The sequence below is a fragment of the Triticum dicoccoides genome, chromosome 7B (genome assembly GCF_002162155.2).
Source record: "Triticum dicoccoides isolate Atlit2015 ecotype Zavitan chromosome 7B, WEW_v2.0, whole genome shotgun sequence".
Classification (NCBI taxonomy): domain Eukaryota; kingdom Viridiplantae; phylum Streptophyta; class Magnoliopsida; order Poales; family Poaceae; genus Triticum; species Triticum dicoccoides.
The window spans coordinates 275,229,923-275,250,828 of record NC_041393.1 but is presented as its reverse complement, the minus strand read 5'-3'; the positions used below and the strand labels follow the sequence as shown (position 1 = coordinate 275,250,828).

Here is a 20,906-nt window from a genome sequence, read left to right as displayed (position 1 = left end):
AAGGGTTCGCAATCTTTCTAATCTACACTCTAATCAATCAGCTCCTGAGCACCGAGGCGTAGGGCTATTACCTCCACCATGAGGGGCTTGAACTTGTAAATCTGTGTGTAACAACTGCGTCGTAGCTGGGCTCAGAAGTAGGGCTATTACCCCCGTACACTACTGTTAGACCTACACCCACGACACCTACTAGAGGAGATAGATCGACCAAAGCTCAAGTTTTTTTTGGAATAACTAAGCTCTCTCAAGTTCTTAGTTTATACTTTGCTAACCCTAGATCTGGCCTAAGTTACGGTTTATTTAGTCTACGGACGAAGGGGTAGGTGGGGAGGAGAGATACATTGTCATTCAGCCAGATTCCTGCTTGTAGGCAGTTGGCCGGACAGTCCAATTGAAATTAGCCTGGACAGTTCGGGCCTTAATGCGTGCCTTTCTCCTAGATGGCGCGGGCGTCAGCGGACTGGCAAACTCGGTGGCTGAACAGTCCGGGACTGAAGTGGCCAGACAGTCCGACGTCAAGCCCTGACAGTTCGGCCTCCGTCAGGCTTTGAGTTTTTGCTCTCGGATATCCAGGGCGCGAGAGCTTGACAGTTGGCTGGTCTCTCTTGCGATTCTCTGACTGTGACTGGGCTTTCCAGGATGATTCTTCCGGACTGTTCTATTGCCTGTTTGTGGCAACTCTTCCTCCCCTTCTTCTCCCTTCTCCACGGCTCAAACTTCTTCCCTTGATTCTTCATGGGTGGTTCCTTGTACTTGAGCATGCACCAGATCTCGGATTGAGGTAGTAGCAATGTCTCAGATGAATGCATGGGGAGCTCAGAGAGTAATGAAGTCACCTTGGTTTGAATGGCTCATGCGCGAGCTCATGTCATCAGTCCACTTGGAGTTTGTGGGGTTGATGATGGGTTCATGGTGATGTCCATGGGATGCTCCACATCATCTCCCCCTTTGGTAAGATCCGTCCTCGGATCAAGATCCTAATCACCATGAAAAGGCGCAAGGTCGGTGAAGTTGAAGGTGTCGCTCACCGAGTACTTATCCAACGGGATGTAAATCTTGTATGCGTTGTCGCTACCGTCGGCTCATGGAAGTAACTTGAACTTGCACTCTTTTGAGAAGTGATCTTTGCGAAGGTTCACCCACACGAGGTCACCGGTAATGAACACCGTAGGCTTCTTGGTGAAGTTGACCTTGTCGGTGTGGCGTTGAACTTTTCGCTCAATGGTGAGTCTTGTGTCATTGTGCATTATCTTCATGAACTCGGCGCGGGCACTTGCATTCATATTGATGAGCTCTTGGTGAGGTACCGATAAGATGTCCAAGGGTGAAAGTGGGTTGAACCCATAGACAACCTCGAACGGAGACTTGAATGTTGTTGAGTGTCTTGCAGGTTGTAGACAAACTCGGCGATGGGTAAGCAATCTTCTCACTCTCTAATATTCCTTTTGATGAGCACTCGAATGAGGGTGGAGAGTGTGTGGTCGACCACTTCTCTAGAATTGGTATAGTTTTTACAGGAGTGAAAAATGTGTCAAACAACCACAAAGACCTAATGCTTATGTATCAGCATCATTTCAGTGACATATAACATCCTCACTTTCCACCACAAATGGATGAAGTGGTGTCTTTGGTTCATCCTCCAGAGGTGCATCCCCGGGCGCAAAGTCGTCGAGCTTGATGAGGAACAAGCGTGCACACCGGTGACCCAGGACGTACTGCTCGTCGCAGTTGTAGCAGAGGCCTTGGCGGCGTCGTTCTGCCGTCTCGGTGGGTGTGAGGCAACGTGTAGCGCAAGGAGCTGGTGTAGGGGCAGCAGCTGCAGCAGGAACGGCCTGTGGTGCGGGAAGAGCAGCAGGCAGCGAGGTCGGCCTCCACGCGGCATTGGTGCTGGGAACGGATGGCATTGTTCATATGCCTTAGAGAGGGAGACTGCCGTGTGGAGGTCCATCGGCTGCTGAAGCTCGACATTGACTTTGAGGCCCTCGGGGAGCCCGGGTGTGTACAAGATACGTTGCTGCACTGAGCTTAAGGGCTAGTTGGTCCTACGCAGCAGCGCTATAAATCTGCTGGCGTAGTCGGCAACGGTGGAGGTGTGGAAGCCGAGCCAACTTACCCAGGGGTTGGCGTGTACAGACTGCCCAAACTGAAGGTGTCACGCCTCTTTGAAGTGCTGCCAGGAGGGAATTCCATGATCGCGCTCAAACTGGAGGTACCACGACTGAGCATTGTCGACAAGGTGGTATGCCGCTGTCCACACCTTGTCAGTCTCCTCCGTGCGCTGACCCCGGAAGGATTGCTCACACCTATGAAGCCAGCTGAGTGGATCGACGGAACCATGGTAAGTTGGAAAGTCGAGCTTGTGGAAGCTTGGGACAACGAGCCGGAGCCAGCACCTTGGTGCTGGTATGGGAGGGGGGCAATTGACGTGAGGTGTTGTGAGATTGCATTTGTGGGCTGGGTATGTAGTGTTTGAGGAAGTGGGTGATTAGGATTGGTGGGTGGCTGTTGGTAGGGCAGCGGTGGCAGAGATGCGTGGTGGAAAGCTGGGTTGAACGGAGGGTAAACAAGGGGTTGGTGATGGGCTGGTGGAGGGCCAGTTTGCTGTGGAAAGAACTGGGAGGCTGGAAAGCGCGGTAGTGACGATGGTGGGGGAAGGCGTGGATTAGATCCTGTTTTCACGAGGGTGGGGGTGGTCGTGGCATGGGCCGGAGTGGAGGAGGCGGAGGAGTCGCTAGCTGCCAGGTGAAACACCGCGTGTGGGTCAGTGAAGCTGAGCGCCAATGCTCGAGGGTCGACCAGGGCAGAAGGTGGTGGAGTGCTGGTCGTTGCTCCAGGGCGTCAAGGTGCTGGACGAGGCCCTCCATGAAGGCCTGATCAGTGGTCCGTTGCGCCACCACCTCCTTCATCTGGGTCGTTAGCTCCTTGAGCATGAGGTTGGTGTTGCCACCTTCGACTTTGTCATCGTCCGCCGTCGTAGATGACTCTGATACCAGATGGAACGGACTCTAATTACTCAGCCTAATAGATAGTAATAGTCTGAATTCTGATGATTTATTAATCTCGGGAGAAGCACTAACATATAGGAGGAATAGCTTGGCTGACAAGCCGACTCGAAGGAAATACAATCTGGTCTCTGAAACAGGTTCTAATCTGGACTCTGTACCTAATACGAATCTGAACCTAATAACTAATCTGGACTCTACACCTAATACAAATCTGATCGTAATAACTTGTAGCAGTACAAGAATCCTAGCCACTTTCGGCTGGACCAGGGGGTGGTGCGGCCGGGGCTGGGGCCCACCGACCATATGGTTCTGCACATAACAATGATGCTACCTGAATATTATATGGTTACCAAAATGGTTTCTCAACTGCCTTCTATTTTGCTAATTGCCTTTAGTATCATATATTTAAGATCCATCTTTAGCATGTTATGAATTTACTGATTTGTGTTTCACTTCATATTTTTTTGCTGCTCATAGATACATGTTGAAGAGTCTACAATACCTTAGTACATTGTAGTTTTCATTTTGCATCAATGATTAATGCTCTGAATTTTTTTTCTGTACTTGGATTTTGCCAGTGCAATTTGGCACTAGAAATTTGCTAATGATCAAGATGGTGATGTTGCATACTTTTTCTATCCAGGGCCGTGTGTGGGTAGTCCCGTCAGAATACAGTGATGCAGAACCAGATCCACTTCGAAACTTTGCTGAAAGAGTTGTTGAGGAAATGAACAGTGAACATGCTGAAGATGTTCATAGGATATACAATATTTATGCCGAATCAGATTTTCAGGTTGTATTCAACTTATTCTGTTAATCCTTGGTTTGTTTCTCAATTCTTGGGAAAAAGAAAACCTAATGGAAACACATATTTTGTTTCCTTGGAAGTTAACATAGAGCTGTAGAGTTATTTATATTCAGCTTCTTGCACTTCAAAGCAAAAAGGCACAACTAACTTGTGCACCAGACATATGAGTTAAGAAATTGAAGATGGATATAAATTGAGCATCTTTTTTTTTTCTTTTTTAGAAGAAACAGAAATTTAGCCGTGTAGGAAATTTCTGATTTCATTTTTTAGAAGACCTCATTTTATATTCCTATAAGATACCATATGCAACTACTAGGAAGCTTTTGAACTGTTTTGCTACAGTAGAATTAACTGTGTCCCATGTGTGGTAATAGGCATTGGATGTGAAGATGATTTGGGTAGACAGACTTGGTTTTGACTTGCACGTTCATTCTGAGGAAGGCATCTTCGCTGTTCGGATACCTTTCTCAAGGCAGGTCTCTGACCAGAAGGCGGTGAAATCGTCATTCAACATGATGGCTCATCATGCATGGGAGGTGGACAAGAGTTATGCCACCCCAGAGTTTGAGAAGGTACAATTCTTGAAGAAGGTCACATAGATGGTGCGATATCTGTATTCGATATGATACCTCCATTGTCAGTATTTTTCTGTCATTCTTTTTTTCAAAACGGTTTCTTTTTTCTTTTTTCTTTTAGCGCAAAGCGAACTATTCTTTCGCCTTTTTCTGTCATTTAGATGACTATGGTTGTGATATTCTCTGCCTAACACATACGGAGTAGTTTTAAGTGTCTTTGTGTGTTTCCATCCATCTCTTTGCCTTATGTACCATTGATTAGCGTCATTCTGTAATAAGAGCAACAAATTTAGACGGTAATGTTTGATGTACATTGTACTGGTTCACCATAGTTTCACCCTCACCTGTATCTTTGAATTATGAGATGAGATCGGGCTAAATTATGTTCCATTATACTGTCTTTCCTGCTAGCGCTTGCTAGTGTGCCTTTGTGGCCTCTGTCAGTTGTAAGTTGTAACATGCAAAGTGCTATGCATTTTCCATCCTGTCCTTGCAAATGTTATTTCAGAAAGCAGTCATCTAAATCCATTTCAATTTTTGTACCCCAAACAGATACTCCCTCCGTTCCAAATTACTCGTCGCTAAAATGGATGTATCTAGAATTAAAATACATCTAGATACATCCATACGTGCGACAAGTAATTCGGAACGGAGGGAGTACTTGATAAAGTTTTTCTTAAACATATGTAGTTATACATATTTTGTTACTTTGTGTCTTATTTAATTGTGAGACTGCTGGGCAACATGGATAAGATCGTTCTGTGTGGGCATTCCTGAGATTCGACTATATTTCGTTCATGTGCACAATGCACTGAACGTGCGGTGCGTCAGGCATTGCAATTAAGTCGCCCCCAATGAAAGGATACTTCCATCGACGGAAAAAATGAAGTGTTCCCATAAGAAACCTAGATTCCCTCACAAATTATCAGTAAAAACTTGCACGTCCAACACATGTCACAACCGATGCACGTGGAATTCGTGTGAGTATAAATCATGCATTTCTACTGATCACTTCTCCGAAGTAAAGGATAAAAAATCACAACAAAATATCTTTTGCGGGACAAAATAGGGACTGGACTAACGCCTGACCGTTCTGATTTTAAGGAATAGATCCACGATTGCGTAGTGTATCAAGCATCCTAGATTAAGTAGACTGAGTTCAGATTATTAAAAGCAACAGAATGCGAGAGAATTTCTCAAAAAAAAAAAAAAACAGAATGCGAGAGCAACTACGTGCAAACCCGAATAAGTCTTGCATGCATGCATATAAAACAAAATTGACGACATAAAGAAATCTACAATAAAAAATGTTTTACAGTTCAAACAGTCGGTCGGATCAAAAAATTATTATCATATAAAAGAACCATCGTGACGAGATCTTTGAACTAGATCCCATGTTGATATGTTCCGACGATATTTTTTGCGAATAAAAAGTTACCATGCTGGAGGTATGCAAGTTATCACGTTTATAGCACGTAAGTTACCCAAGATATTTACATTTGCGAATTTCAGACATGAAAATGATTTTCTCCAACTTTCTCCTCACATGCAAATGCACTAAGAGCATCTCCAACGGGTGCATAAAAGTTTTGCGCTCTAAAATAGTTTTAGTGCGCCACTGTAGCACTTTTAGCGCGCCGAACCCAACATTGGTTTAGCAGATCCCAAAAACGCGCGCCCTAAAAAATACGCAGTGCAAATTGTGAAGCGCACGCAATCCGGTGCCTCAAATTTGCAGCTTATGATTGTGTTTTTTAGCGCCTGTCCAGTCCTTTTTTGCGTGTGTACTATTTTACAGCTTCTGTTGGAGCTGTCCAGCGCCAAAAAAAAATTCCAAATTTTAGCACGCGGAGGAGTTTTTGTGCACCTGTTAGAGATGCTCTAAAAATGGCAGATAACCTAATTTCATCGTAGATTCTTCCTGTTTTGAAACTTTGAAATGCTGTGTAACTCAAATAGTCTACCGGACTCAAAATCCGTTTTCGCAAAAAAGAAAAATCCGCCACGGCATGACCTTTGAAACTAGATTTCGTGTTGGTATGTTCTGATGACTTTATTTCTCAGTCAAAAGTTACCATGTCTGGGCTAAGTAAAGTATCAACTCTGCTATGCGTATATTATCATCCTATTTACGCAGATGTTATTTGGTGGTATGTTTTAAACAACTTTTTTCCTATGTCAAAGTTACCACAGTGTTTTGTACCTAAGTTATCAGGCATGTGATGCGTATATTACCATGCTGTTTACATAAAACTTGTCGAGGGTATGATTTCAACAAATTTTCCCCGGGTCAAAGTTATCGTGGTGTTTGTATCTAAGTTATCAGACCCGGGTGCATATATTACCATGTTATTTACACAGAAATTATCGGTGGTATGTTCCAACAACTTTTTTCACGAGGCAAAGTTATCGTGGTGTTTGTACCTAAGTTATCAGGTCCGAGAGACTATATTATCATGCTATTTACAAAAAAAAATCGCTGGCATGTGTTCAACATCATTTTACCTGGTTCAAAATTATCGTGATGTTTGTACCTAAGTTATCAGGTCCTGGAGCCTATATTACCAATGCTATTTACACAAAAGTTATCGGTGATATGTTTTCAACAACTTTTTTTCACGGATCAAAAGTTATCGTGGTGATTGTACCTAAGTTATCATGTGCGAGAGCCTATAGTATCATGCTATTTACACAAAAAATATCGATGGTATGTTTTTAACATCTTTTTACCCAGGTCAAAGTTAACGTTGTGTTTGTATCTAAGTTATTAGGTCTGCAGTGCGTTTATTACCATGTGATTTACTCATAACTGGCATGGGTTAGCGGGGTTGTTTTCAACAAATTTTTCCCCGGGTTAAAGTAATCGTGGTGTTTGTACCTAAATTATTAGGCCCGGGAGCGTATATTATCATGCATGCGCAATGTATACTACCACACTATTTATAGAGAAGTCGTCGCGTTATGTTTTTTACTTATCATTCTCCCACGTCTAAAACATACCCATGGTGTTTATGCATCAGTTATCAGGTCTACGATGTTTATTTTACTGTGCTAATTACAAAAAAAATTAATAGAGGTGTGTTTTTCAACAATATCCCCATCAAAAAGTTACCGACATATTTGTAGATAGGTTATCAGGTGTGTGTTGCTTGTATTAACATGTTATTTACACATAGGTTACCAGGTTGTATTTTCAAAATTACTGCATGTTAAAGTTATCGACGTGTTTTACAAACGTTTTCCTCGGGTTAAAGTTACCACAGCTTTTGTACCTAAGTTATCAAGTCCATGATGCATATGTTATCATGATATTTACGAAGAATTTGTTGGGGTTATGTTAACAACTTTTTTTCTCGATCAAAGTTACCGCGATTTTTATACCTAAGTTATCAGGTCTGCAATGTGTCTATTACCATCGTATTTATATAGAAGTTATCGAGGGTGTGCATTCAACAAACAATTTCCACACGTAGAAAAGTTTCATAGTGTTTGTATCTAAGTTTTCACGTTTGCGGTACGTGTATTACCGTGCTATTTTGGACAAAAGGTATGTTTTCCAACAACCCCCCCCCTTCGTTCAAAAGTAAGTTATCAGGGTGTGTGTGTATTCAACAACTTTTCCCCGAGAAAAAAGTTACCATAATGATTGTACCTAAATCATCAGATCCGTGGTAGTATGTACATAGGTTATTAGCTCCGCTATGCATAAATTATCATGCTATTTGCACATGAGTTATGGGGGTATGTTTTTCAACAACTTCCACTGAGTCATAAGTTATTGACGGGTTTGTACACAGGTTATCAGCTCCGCTGTGCGTAAATTATCACGGTATTTGCACAGAAGTTATCAGGGTGGGTGTGAGGTTATGTTTTCAAGAATTGTTTTTCTCGATCAAAAGTTACTCTGGTGTTTGTACATAGCAGCTCTTCCTGTCATCTCTAGATAGCGGTATAGACAACTCATACAATAGATTGCCTTTTCTAGTTGTCTATAACATTTGAAATGAAAAAAACTTCACAAATGCAGCTACTAATTATTCCAAATGCAGAACCATTAGGCAAGTAATTTGCAGAGACTCCTGTCACAATGTGCAGTGCCGGCTTCGTTTCACACGGAATCCACGAAGAGAAAAAATTGAAAAATTAATCAAGAGAGGAAAATATAGAGAGACGCAACAAAGAATGGATCGATCCCAATTCATAGTAGTTGCATGCATCACAAGCTGAGCTGAAAGTGATTTTGCACATCGTTTTAATCAACTCCTAGCCAGATCGGGGTGACAAACTCTAACCTCCTCATGCTCTAGTGGTGGTGCCGGGTTGCGTCGCCGCGGCTTGTCACATGTTTTTTCCCTTGAGGATACCGACCCCCGTGGCATCTAGAAGCTCCTCATGGACAATTACATTAGGCTCAAGCAGCGGTTGGTCAGACGACCATACAAAGGTCTCTTACTTGCAGCCGGTGACCAGAGGTTTGGGATGCTAGATACTTGTAGAGAGGAAAAATCATGCCTGGATTTATAGACGTCCTCGGCGTGATGCAACTTACGCGGTGATGGTGTTGCAGGACTAGGGAAGGCCAACGGGTGCGAATCCGACGACACATTGGTGCATGGCATTGGGGAATGACCGGATCTAGCCGTGGACGAGGTAGGGAAGGTCAGAAATGACATTGTAGATCGGGCGGTGGCTGATACATCTCCAACGTATCTACTTTTCCAAACACTTTTGCCCTTGTTTTGGACTCTAACTTGCATGATTTGAATGAAACTAACCCGGACTGACGCTGTTTTCAGCAGAACTGCCAAGATGTTGTTTTATGTGTAGAAAACAAAAGTTCTCGGAATGACGTGAAAATCCACGGAGGCAAGTTTTGGAAAATATAAAAATACTGGCGAAAGAATCAAGACCAGGGGCCCACACCCTGTCCATGAGGGTGGGGGGCGCGCCCACCCCCTGGGCGTGCCCCCTGTCTCGTGGGCCCCCTGAGGCTCACCGACCTCAACTCCAACTCCATATATTCCGTTTCACGAAGAAAAAAAATCAGAGAGGAAGTTTCATCGCGTTTTATGATACGGAGCCGCCGCCAAGCCTCAATCTCTCTCGGGAGGGCTGATCTGGAGTCTGTTCGGGGCTCCGGAGAAGGGGATTCGTCGCCGTCGTCATCATCAACCATCCTCCATCACCAATTTCATGATGCTCACCGCCGTGCGTGAGTAATTTCATCGTAGGCTTGCTGGATGGTGCTGGGTTGGATGAGATTTACCATGTAATCAAGTTAGTTTTGTTAGGGTTTGATCCCTAGTATCCACTATGTTCTGAAATTGATGTTGCTATTACTTTGCTATGCTTAACGCTTGTCACCAGGGCCCGAGTGCCATGATTTTAGATCCGAACCTATTATGTTTTCATGAATATATGTGTGTTCTTGATCCTATCTTGCAAGTCTATAGTCACCTATTATGTGTTATGATCTGACAACCCCGAAGTGACAATAATCGGGATACTTCTCGGTGATGACCGTAGTTTGAGGAGTTTATGTATTCACTAAGTGCTAATGCTTTGTTCCGGTTCTCTATTAAAAGGAGGCCTTAATATCCTTAGTTTCCGTTAGGACCCCGCTGCCACGGGAGGGTAGGACAAAAGATGTCATGCAAGTTCTTTTCCATAAGCACGTATGACTATATTCGGAATACATGCCTACATTACATTGATGAACTGGAGCTAGTTTTGTGTCACCCTATGTTATAGTTATTACATGAGGAATCGCATCTGACATAATTATTCATCACTGATACAACGCCTACGAGCTTTTCACATCTTGTGCTTCGCTTATTTACTTTTCCGTTGCTACTGTTACAATTACTACAAAACTATTATCTTTACTTTTGCCACTGTTACCTTTATTATCATACTACTTTGCTACTAAATACTTTGTTGCAAATACTAAGTTATCCAGGTGTGGTTGAATTGACAACTCAACTGCTAATACTCAATAATATTCTTTGGCTCCCCTTGAGTCGAATCAATAAATTTGGGTTGAATACTTTACCCTCGAAAGCTGTTGCGATCCCCTACACTTGTGGGTTATCAAGACTAATTTCTGGTGCTGTTGCCGGGGAGCATAGCTCTATTCTTTGAGTCACTTGGGATTTAGATCTGTTGATCACTATGAGGAAGTTGAAAGACGAAAGAACCAAGATTTTTCCCTCAACTACGAGGGGAGGTAAGGAACAGCCATCTAGCTCTACACTAGATTCTCCTTCTGTTATTAGTAAGCTTGCGACACCTAAACCTGCTACTGCTATGAATTCTGATATGTCGCATGTTATTGATGATGCCACTTCTGCTGTGCATGGTACTTATGATGAAACTACTTCTGTGCGTGATACCACTTTGCCATTAGGTGAATTTCTTGATGAACAACTTGCTAGGGTTAGAGAAAATGAAATTATTGAAGATGCTATTATTGATGATAGTGATGATGAAAGTTCTCCCCCCTGATTATGAATTACCTGTTGTTCCTGAGGGTTATGTTATGGAAGAGGAAGCTGCTAGAGCTATCTTTGCTTGTAAAGATAGATATGATCTTAAAAAGTTATTAGCTAAATGGAAGCAACAATCTCTTAATGCTAGAATGAAACCTGACCCTGCTTTTGCTACTTCACCTATCTGTGTTACTGATAAGGATTATGAATTCTCTGTTGATCCTGAAATAATTACTTTGGTTGAATCTAATCCTTTCTATGGCCTTGAATCTGAAACTGTTGTGGCACATCTTACCAAGTTGAATGATATAGCCACCCTATTTACTAATGATGAGAAGTCTCGCTATTATTATATCCTTAAGATATTTCCGTTCTCATTAAAGGGTGATGCTAAGACTTGGTTTAATTCTATTGCTCCTAGTTGTGTGCGTAGTCCCCAGGATATGATTTATTACTTCTCTGTTAAATATTTCCCTGCTCATAAGAAACAAGATGCCTTGCAGGAAATATATAATTTTGTGCAAATCAAAGAAGAGAGTCTCCCACAAGCTTGGGGGAGGCTTCTCCGATTACTTAATGCTTTGCCTGATCATCCTCTTATAATGAAATAACCGATGCTTCCAAGGACTACTTGGATAGTTGTGCTGGTTGTATTTTCAAGGAAAGAACAGTCGACGAAGCTGAATTACTATTGAATAATATGTTGACTAATGAAAATAATTGGACTCTTCCTGAGCCAATTCCTGAGGCAATTCCTGAACCAATGGAGCCAACTCCTGAGCCTATTCCTAAACCCACTCCGAAGAAGAGAGGTGTTTTATATCTCAGTCCTAAAGATATGCAAGAGGCAAAGAAATCAATGAAAGAAAAAGGTATTAAAGCTGAAGATGTTAAGAATTTACCACGTATTGAAGAAATACATGGTCTTAATATACCACTTGTTGAAGAAACACATTGTCTTGATAACCCGACACAGGTAGTAAAGGTAAATTCTCTCTATAGATATGATAAAGTTGAAATTCCGTCTACTAAATTCCATATCCCATGCTTAGATGAATTTGATGACTTTATGGCTAGACAAGAAAGTTTTAATGCTTATGTTGGTAGAGAATTAAAGAATAATGCTTTCGAGATAGGACGCTTGAGTGATTATATGGCTAGAGTTAAAGGTGAACTTAAACTCATTAGCAAATATGCTTCTATGGTTGCTACTCAAGCTGAGCAAGTACTTAAAGCTCAAAATGATTTGCTTGATGAATTAAATAATAAACATGACTTTGCTGTTAGAGTGGCTACTAGAACTGGTAGAATGACTCAGGAACCTTTGTATCCTGAAGGCCACCCTAAGAGGTTCGAGCAAGATTCTCAGAGAAACAATTTAGAGGCACCTAGTTCTTCCAAAAAGAAGAAAAAGAAAAATGATAGGACTTTGCATGCTTCTAGTGAACCTGTTGTAGTCACACCTGAGAATCCCAATGATATTTCTACCTTTGATGCTGAAACACAATCAGGTGATGAACATGAACTTAGTGATAATGTTAATGATAATGTTCATGTTGATGCTCAACCTAGCAAAAATAATGAAGTACAGATTGAACCTGCTGTTGATCTTGATAACCCACAATCAAAGAATCAACGTTATGATAAGAGAGATTTTGTTGCTAGGAAGCATGGTAGAGCAAGAGAACCATGGGTTCAGAAACCCATGCCCTTTCCTCCTAAACCATCCAAGACAAAGGATGATGAGGATTTTGAGCGCTTTGCTGAAATGATTAGACCTATCTTCTTACGTATGCGCTTAACTGATATGCTTAAAGTAAACCCTTATGCTAAATATATGAAGGATATCATTACAAATAAAAGAAAGATATCGGAAGCTGAAATTTCCACCATGCTTGCTAATTATACTTTTAAAGGTGGAATATCAAAGAAACTTGGAGATCCGGGGGTACCAACTATACCATGCTCCATTAAAAGAAATTATGTTAGAACTCCTTTATGTGATCTTGGAGCCAGTATTAGTGTTATGCCTCTCTCTTTATATCGTAGACTTGAATTGAGTAAGTTGACACCTACTGAAATATCTTTGCAAATGGCTGATAAATCAACTGCTATACCTGTCGGTATTTGTGAGGATGTGCCTGTTGTGGTTGCAAATGTCACTATCTTAACGGACTTTGTTATTTTCGATATTCCCGAGGACGATAGTATGTCGATTATCCTTGGTAGACCCTTTTTGAATACTGCAGGGGCTGTTATTGATTGCAACAAAGGCAATGTCACTTTTCATGTTAATGGTAATGAGCATACGGTACACTTTCCGAGGAAACAATCTCAAGTTCATAGCATCAATTCTATTGGAAAAGTTCCAACTATCATTATTGGAGGTTTTGAATTTCCTCTCCCTACTGTCAAGAAAAAGTATGATATTCTTATTGTTGGGCATGTTCATATCCCCGTTGAGCTAACTTAGTGTTATTCGAAATTTCTCTGGTTCCGTGTTATTTGGAATGAGTTTGTTAACAAGACTTGATCAACCTTGTTAGTGGATTCATTTTGATGATCACTAGATCATTGATGGCGCGCGTTGCTGCACCCTTCTATTTTTTCAATAAAATGATAGTGATAGAAGAGGAGGTTTGCAACGAAGGAGTGCTAGTTCGGCAATAGGTTGTGAAGAACGAAAAACATGTAGTAGAGGAACTATCTGACAAAAAAGTAAGAATTCTTGGGACAAAGCCAATAATTTGTACTAAATCCTCCACTGCTCACAAAGCTTATCAATTAATTTAATCAAGCAACTTTATGTTTCTTATTAATGAATAGATAATAACTTACTTAAAAACACTTTTATAGTCAAGATTCCAACATATACTTCATTACTCATATGTGTATGAACTCCTATCAAAATAGGAGAAACTAAACTCACAATTAAAATAGGAGAAACTAAATTACATCCATTAATTATGGAGTGCATTCAAATAAGCAAAAAAAGTTGCGAACTCAGCTGTACAACCAATTCAGATGGGTTTTTTTTCCAGAAAAAAATGGGTTAAATTTCAACGAAGAAAAATCTCCAAGTATCTGTAACATGGCTGGCAAGGTAGAAGTTGCTCCACAAGCTTATCTCTAGATATCTAGTTCATCGTTCCCGGACAAATAAAAATCTAACCAAGCAAAAGCCATACAATATTCGACATCAGTTTTAACAGTAGGAAAAATGAAAAAAGAAACTCCATAGAGTAGAACCTAAGTAAGCTGACAAGTTGTATCTTCTTTAGTTCATCAATTGCTATTTCCAATCCAACACGATTTTCAGTTCCATTCCATAGATGTGGATTTTTTTTCACGGTTCTTCATAAATCTGCAGTGATATTAAAAATTCTCCGTGAGAGTTGGCCAAGGCAATACATCAAATTTTGCAAAATCGCAATCCAAAGAAATTGGTAATATCTATTTCAATAGAAATATTATTTGAGGGTACACAATCAGTGCTCTTGTTGGCGAGTTATATAATATCTTCACAGATGTACATAGAATGAAAAAAAGAGATGTTACATACTCGTCGCATGAATATGCAAATTAAATAGCTATTGCTAAGTAGAACAAATGAACTTGTTATACTTCCATTCTTATACAGTAATAAAAAAAAATTAAACAATCACTTGCAGGAAATATCAAAAAGCCAATAAAAGATGGATCTGGTAGCAGAGAACTACGAAATCACTGGTCAGCTAGGCCTAGGTGTATTCGAGAAAAATAGTAGTTGAAGATACATAATGCAAGTCCGCAACCTATAATGACACACTCGAGTTGATGGAATATAAGAATACACATTATGAAGGTGAAGTGCATATCTTCAGTCTAAACAAAAATGATTTCCCTGAAAGATAAACGAGGAAAGTACATGGCGTATGGACATATGATTTATCTGTCAGCAGTTCCCCTTTCATATGAATGAATGACTCTAGGAGAAAGAAAAATCCTTCACTGCGCTTTTCGACCTGCAGTAACCGAAAACTACTGATCAGACAATGGCCATTTTGATACTCGTGTTTGCCTAAAATTTCATTAAAATTGCTTCCACGAGTAATCAGTAACATCCAGGTTGCAATATCATAGCCCGGAAAGACTAATTTTCAACTATGACATGGAGTTCTATTGGCCCGAGTGGAGGGCGTGCAGGTGAATGAGCTAGGTCGGGGCAGCGTCCCTGGAGCACGTCTTGCTGGCGGCAGCACTCGACCGCGACGGAAGAGGGAAGAAGGAACACGTACTGCTGGAGGCGGCAGAGGGAGATGAAGGCAGAGGAGCTCGATCGGGCGGTGTCGCTGGAGCTTGTGAGATCACCGTGGCGCTCAAACGGGGCAGCAGAGGGAGATGGAGCAGGCCCTCGTCATGACGACGCTCCTGAGGGGCATCAGGGGGGAGAATAAGGCAGCACTACCGGGGCGTCTGGGAAAGGGCGGCGTGGCCGCATGCTTCATCCCATCGGCCGCCGGCGCGACCTCCATGGCGCACTGGCGGCTAGGGTTGGGGTCGAGCGAACCAGGTGGGAATGGGACACTTGGAGGAGAAGGGCCTACTCCATTCATCGGGGGAGAAGGCCTGCTAGATGCAGCGACGTACACGGTCTCGGATGAACCATGGGCCTTCAAAAATGTTACCGAAGTAGCGACCCTTCACGAATCAGGCGAGTCGAGGTCCACGGCGCGAGCTGGAGTGATTCCCGCGTGAATCGGACGACCTAGAACGATTGGATCGCGAGAATGGATGATTGAGAATATGATAGCCTGAGATGGCTCGAAAAGTGCTCGGTTATAATGTTTCTAAATGAGATGGATGAAACTAGAAGGCACAACCTTCTGTACCCTCTTTTTACTTTTTGTTATTTAGAATAAATAAAGCAAAAATAGTATTATCCGTCTGTTTTCTGAATTATCCATGCAATAAAAAATATCACGAAAATAAAAGTGCTCCAAATGCCCTGCAAATTTAGTATGATTTTTATGGAATATTTGAGGATTTTAGGCACTGAAATCACTGCAGGAGGGGCAAGCACCAGGCCACGAGAGTGGAGGGCGCGCCCACACCCCCTGGGTGCCCCCTGTCTCGTGGGCCCCTGGTGGCCCCCCTTCACTTATGCAAGCACCCACACACTCTATCTTCTTCCCCCAAAAAAAAAATCCTCATCCAGCTCAAGCACGAGTTCTAGCTCATTTGCCTGTGATTTTTGATCTCCTTGCTCAAAGCTCCATTCACAAAACTGCTTTGGGAGATTGTTGCTTGGTATGTGACTCCTCCATTGGTCCAATTAGTTTTTGTTCTAGTGCTTTATTCATTGCAAATTTTTGCTGCATAGGTGACCATGTTCTTGAGCTTGAATGTCAAATTTATGAGGTCCCAAGTAATTCTAATGCATGATATAGGCTCTGGGCACTTGTAGTAGTTGTTATCAATCTTCTTTAGTTTTATTCACGTTTAGTTTGAAGTTACTAAAATTTCAGAAATTTTTCAGAAAAAGAATTATGTCTAGGAGAATGTACCAAGGTGGTTCCTCAGTAAAGAAAGGACCCATGATTGCTATATGTGAGCAAGACGATGAACTACCGAGTGACGCAGAAGTACGAGCTTGTGAGTGGCCATCCGACGATTTTATGGTCGAAACAAGCTTTAAGGAGGAATATGACGCGTATGTGCGTAATGCTGATCTGGAGGATTTCTTACAAGATAAGTGTCCTCAGTACTATCAATTGACTGATTCATTTGTGCGAAGGTTTAAATATAAATGTACACGTAATTCTCCGAGTGTCCTATTTGATATCTATGATACATCTTATACCATGGACTTAGAGGATTTTACAACTGTTGGCAAACTTCCATAGTGGGGCAATATTAATGATCCCCACAAATCTGAATTTAAAGATTTCCTTGCTAGTATTACTGTGGGAGAATCTAGGGATATTCCACAAGCTACCATAGGGAGCATTCATTCTCCTGCTATACATTATTTTGCTCTCTTCATTGGTAGATGCATTAATGGTAAAGATGAAGCATGTCATATGTGTGTGCCTGATCTTTGTGTCCTCAAGAGTGCTGTGTTAGGTTATAAAGATTATAACTTGGGGGCAATAGTTGCACGTAGGTTGCATAATAATGGTAGAGCTGGAGATTTATTTGGAGGAATTTATGCGACCCGTGTGGCAAATTATCTTGGTATAGCCCCACGAGAGGGGGATATGATGTTGCCTCCTGCTTATTTAGATTATGACGCTATGGTCCAACATCATTTTCTTAAGAGGAATGAACAATTCCTCCAGTATCGACTAATCTTTGACAGATATAGCGCTGTCCATGTTACTCTTCCTGCTCCTCTCCTTTTTGATTACCAGGCAAAAGAAAGATATGTTGTTACCAGGGAGGAAGCAACTGAACACGAGGGGAGAGCGGAGGCGGCTCGCCAGCATGCCGCAGCTTAGGAGGCATTTGCTGTTGCATCTCAGTACGACCCAGTTACAACTACGGATATCAGCCAGGCTACCCTTGGCATTAGACCAACTTAGGCCAAAAGCCTAAGCTTGGGGGAGTACGTATTTCTCACCGACTTTACATTCATGTTCACACACTATTATAGTCGTCGGTGCTCATACTCTTTCATTGTATTATCCATACTAGTTTAATTTTCTTTTTCTAGCCTTCTTCTTGTGTGTTTGATAAACCTTAAGAAAAACCAAAAAATTAGTTAGTTTAATTTCCATGCTTGTAGTAGAATTAAAATGAAAACCCAAAAAGATTTCTCGTTCTTCTTCTTACTTGTTGGGAGCTTTCCCATGTAAATAGTTTTATTTTCTTTTCTTTCCTTTGGGGGTCGAGAGTAGAAGACCATATTGAAAATGTTTAGTGGCTCTCATATGCATGATTGTTTATTTAACTTAGAGCCCATATTACTTTGTCTTCTCTCTTGAGTTGAATGCTTGCAGATTCCAGCTTAGTCCAATGCACGTGCACTATTATTATTATATACATCGTTCGGTCATGTAAGTGAAAGGCAATAATGACGATATATGATGGACCGATTGAGATGAGAGAAGCCGGTATGAACTCGACCTCTCTTGTTTTTGTAAATATGATGAGTTCATCGTTCCGGGTTCAGCTTATTATGAAGTAAACATATTTGCAATGACATTTAGAGATTATAGTTGCTTGTGCCATGCTTGATTAGCTATGAATTATAATGGTTTACCTTGCGTGCCAACATGCTATTAGAATGATTATGATGTGGTATGATGGGATGGTATCCTCCTTTGAATGAATTGAGTGACTCCACTTGGCACATGTTCACGCATGTAGTTGAAACAAATCAACATAGCCTTCATGATATTTATGTTCATGGTAGATTATATCCTACTCATGCTTGTACTCGGTGTGCATTAATTTTAATGCATGTTTATGACTGTTGTCGCTCTCTCAGTTGGTCGCTTCCCAGTCTTCTGCTAGCCTTCACCTGTACTAAGTGGGAATACTGCTTGTGCATCCAAACTCCTTAAACCCCAAAGTTATTCCAACTAGTCCACCATACCTTCCTATATGCGGTATTTACCTGCCGTTCCAAGTAAATTTGTATGTGCCAAACTCCAAACCTTCAAATGAAATTCTTTTTTGTATGCTCGAGCAGCTCATGTTTCAACTAGGGCTGCCTATATCTTCCATGCTAGGTGGGTTATTCTCAAGAGGAGTGGACCCCGCTCCTCATTCACGAGAAGGGGCCGGTAACCGGGATGCCCAGTCCCATGATCCAAAAAGATCAAAGCAAATCAAAATAACTAAACAAAACTCCCCCCAGGGAGGTTGTTAGTTGGAGGCATTCGTTATTTTGAGCAAGCCATGGATTGATGCTTGTTGGTGGTGGGGGAGTATAAACTTTTACCATTCTGTTTGGGAAATGCCTATAATGCATGTAGTATGGAAGATACAACCATCTCATAGTTGTTGCATTGACAGTGAAAGTATGCCATTCAAAATGTTATTCAATCTCTATTTTAAAATCGAGCTCTGGCACCTCTACAAATCCCTGCTTCCCTCTGCTAAGGGCCTATCTATTTACTTTTATGTTGAGTCATCATCCCTCTTATTAAAAAGCACCCGCTGGAGAGCACCCTGTCATTTGCATTTGCCATTATTGGTTTATATTGGGTATGACTTGACTGGATCTCTTTTACCATGAATTACAATGTCTAGTCAGTCCTTGATCTTTAAAGGTGCTCTGCATTTATGTTTTGCGGTCTCAGAAAGGGCTAGTGAGATACCATTTTGTTATATCATGTTATGATTGTTTTGAGAAAGTGTTGTTATCCGAGTTTTATTATTATGGCTCGCTAGCTGATTATGCCATTGATATGAGTAATTGTGAGACTGAGGTGTTATTGTGAGTATGGTTAGTTCATAATATTTGCTGAAACCTAAATGCTGTCTTTGCATGTTTACAATAACAAGAGCAAACAGAGTTTGTAAATTTTTTTCTTTATCACTTTCAGTTTATCAACTGAATTGCTTGAGGACAAGCAAAGGTTTAAGCTTGGGGGAGTTGATACGTCTCCAACGTATCTACTTTTCCAAACACTTTTGCCCTTGTTTTGGACTCTAACTTGCATGATTTGAATGAAACTAACCCGGACTGACGCTGTTTTCAGTAGAACTGCCATGATGTTGTTTTATGTGTAGAAAACAAAAGTTCTCGGAATGACCTGAAAATCCACGGAGGCAAGTTTTGAAAAATAAAAAAAATACTGGCAGAAGAATCAAGACCAGGGGGTCACACCCTGTCCGCGCCCCCTGTCTCGTGGGCCCCCTGAGGCTCCACCGACCTCAACTCCAACTCCATATATTCCGTTTCACGGAGAAAAAAAATCAGAGAATAAGTTTCATCGCGTTTTACGGTACGTCGCCAAGCCCTAATCTCTCTCGGGAGGGCTGATATGGAATCCGTTCGGGGCCCGGAGAGGGGGATTCATCGCCGTCGTCATCATCATCCATCCTCCATCACCAATTTCATGATGCTCAGAGCCGTGCGTGAGTAATTCCATCGTAGGCTTGCTGGACGGTGATGGGTTGGATGAGATTTACCATGTAATCAAGTTAGTTTTGTTAGGCTTTGATCCCTAGTATCCACTATGTTCTGAGATTGATGTTGCTATGACTTTGCTATGCTTAATGCTTGTAACTAGGGCCCGAGTGCCATGATTTCAGATCTAAACCTATTATGTTTTCATGAATATATGCGTGTTATTGATCCTATCTTGCAAGTCTATAGTCACCTATTATGTGTTATGATTCGACAACCCCGAAGTGACAATAATCGGAATACTTCTTGGTGATGACCGTAGTTTGAGGAGTTCATGTATTCACTAAGTGCTAATGCTTTGTTCCGGTTCTCTATTAAAAGGAGGCCTTAATATCCCTTAGTTTCTGTTAGGACCCCGCTGCCACGGGAGGGTAGGACAAAAGATGTCATGCAAGTTCTTTTCCATAAGCACGTATGACTATATTCGGAATACATGCCTACATTACATTGATGAACTGGAGCTAGTTCTGTGTCACCATATGTTATAGTTATTACATGAGGAATCGCATCCGACATAATTATCCATCACTAATCCAATGCCTACGAGCTTTTCACATCTTGTGCTTTGCTTATTTACTTTTCCGTTGCTACTGTTACAATTACTACAAAACTATTATCTTTACTTTTGCCACTGTTACCTTTATTATCGTACTACTTTGCTGCTAAATACTTTGCTGCAGATACTAAGTTATCCAGGAGTGGTTGAATTGACAACTCAACTGCTAATACTCAATAATATTCCTTGGCTCCCCTTGTGTCGAATCAATAAATTTGGGTTGAATACTTTACCCTCGAAAGCTGTTGCAATCCTCTACACTTGTGGGTTATAAGTGGCCATGTAATCGAAAGAGATAGGGGTTGGGAGAAACAAGATAAGGGAAGGAGCATGGAGAAGGAAGGGAGAGGGAA

The 20,906-nt window shown here is 41.6% G+C and overlaps 1 protein-coding gene across 1 annotated transcript in view; it reads left to right on the top strand.

Moving 5' to 3' along the window:
- The window catches only part of LOC119340849 (glutamyl-tRNA reductase-binding protein, chloroplastic-like), a 25,706-nt gene extending 20,928 nt beyond the window's left edge, over positions 1-4,778 (top strand). Inside the window, exons 4-5 of the mRNA XM_037612757.1 lie at positions 3,649-3,798; positions 4,188-4,778. Of these exons, the coding sequence (XP_037468654.1) occupies positions 3,649-3,798; positions 4,188-4,412 (375 nt within the window). The 3' untranslated portion in view covers positions 4,413-4,778. The remainder of the gene's footprint in view (positions 1-3,648; positions 3,799-4,187) is intronic.
- Positions 4,779-20,906: the final 16,128 nt, after the last annotated feature.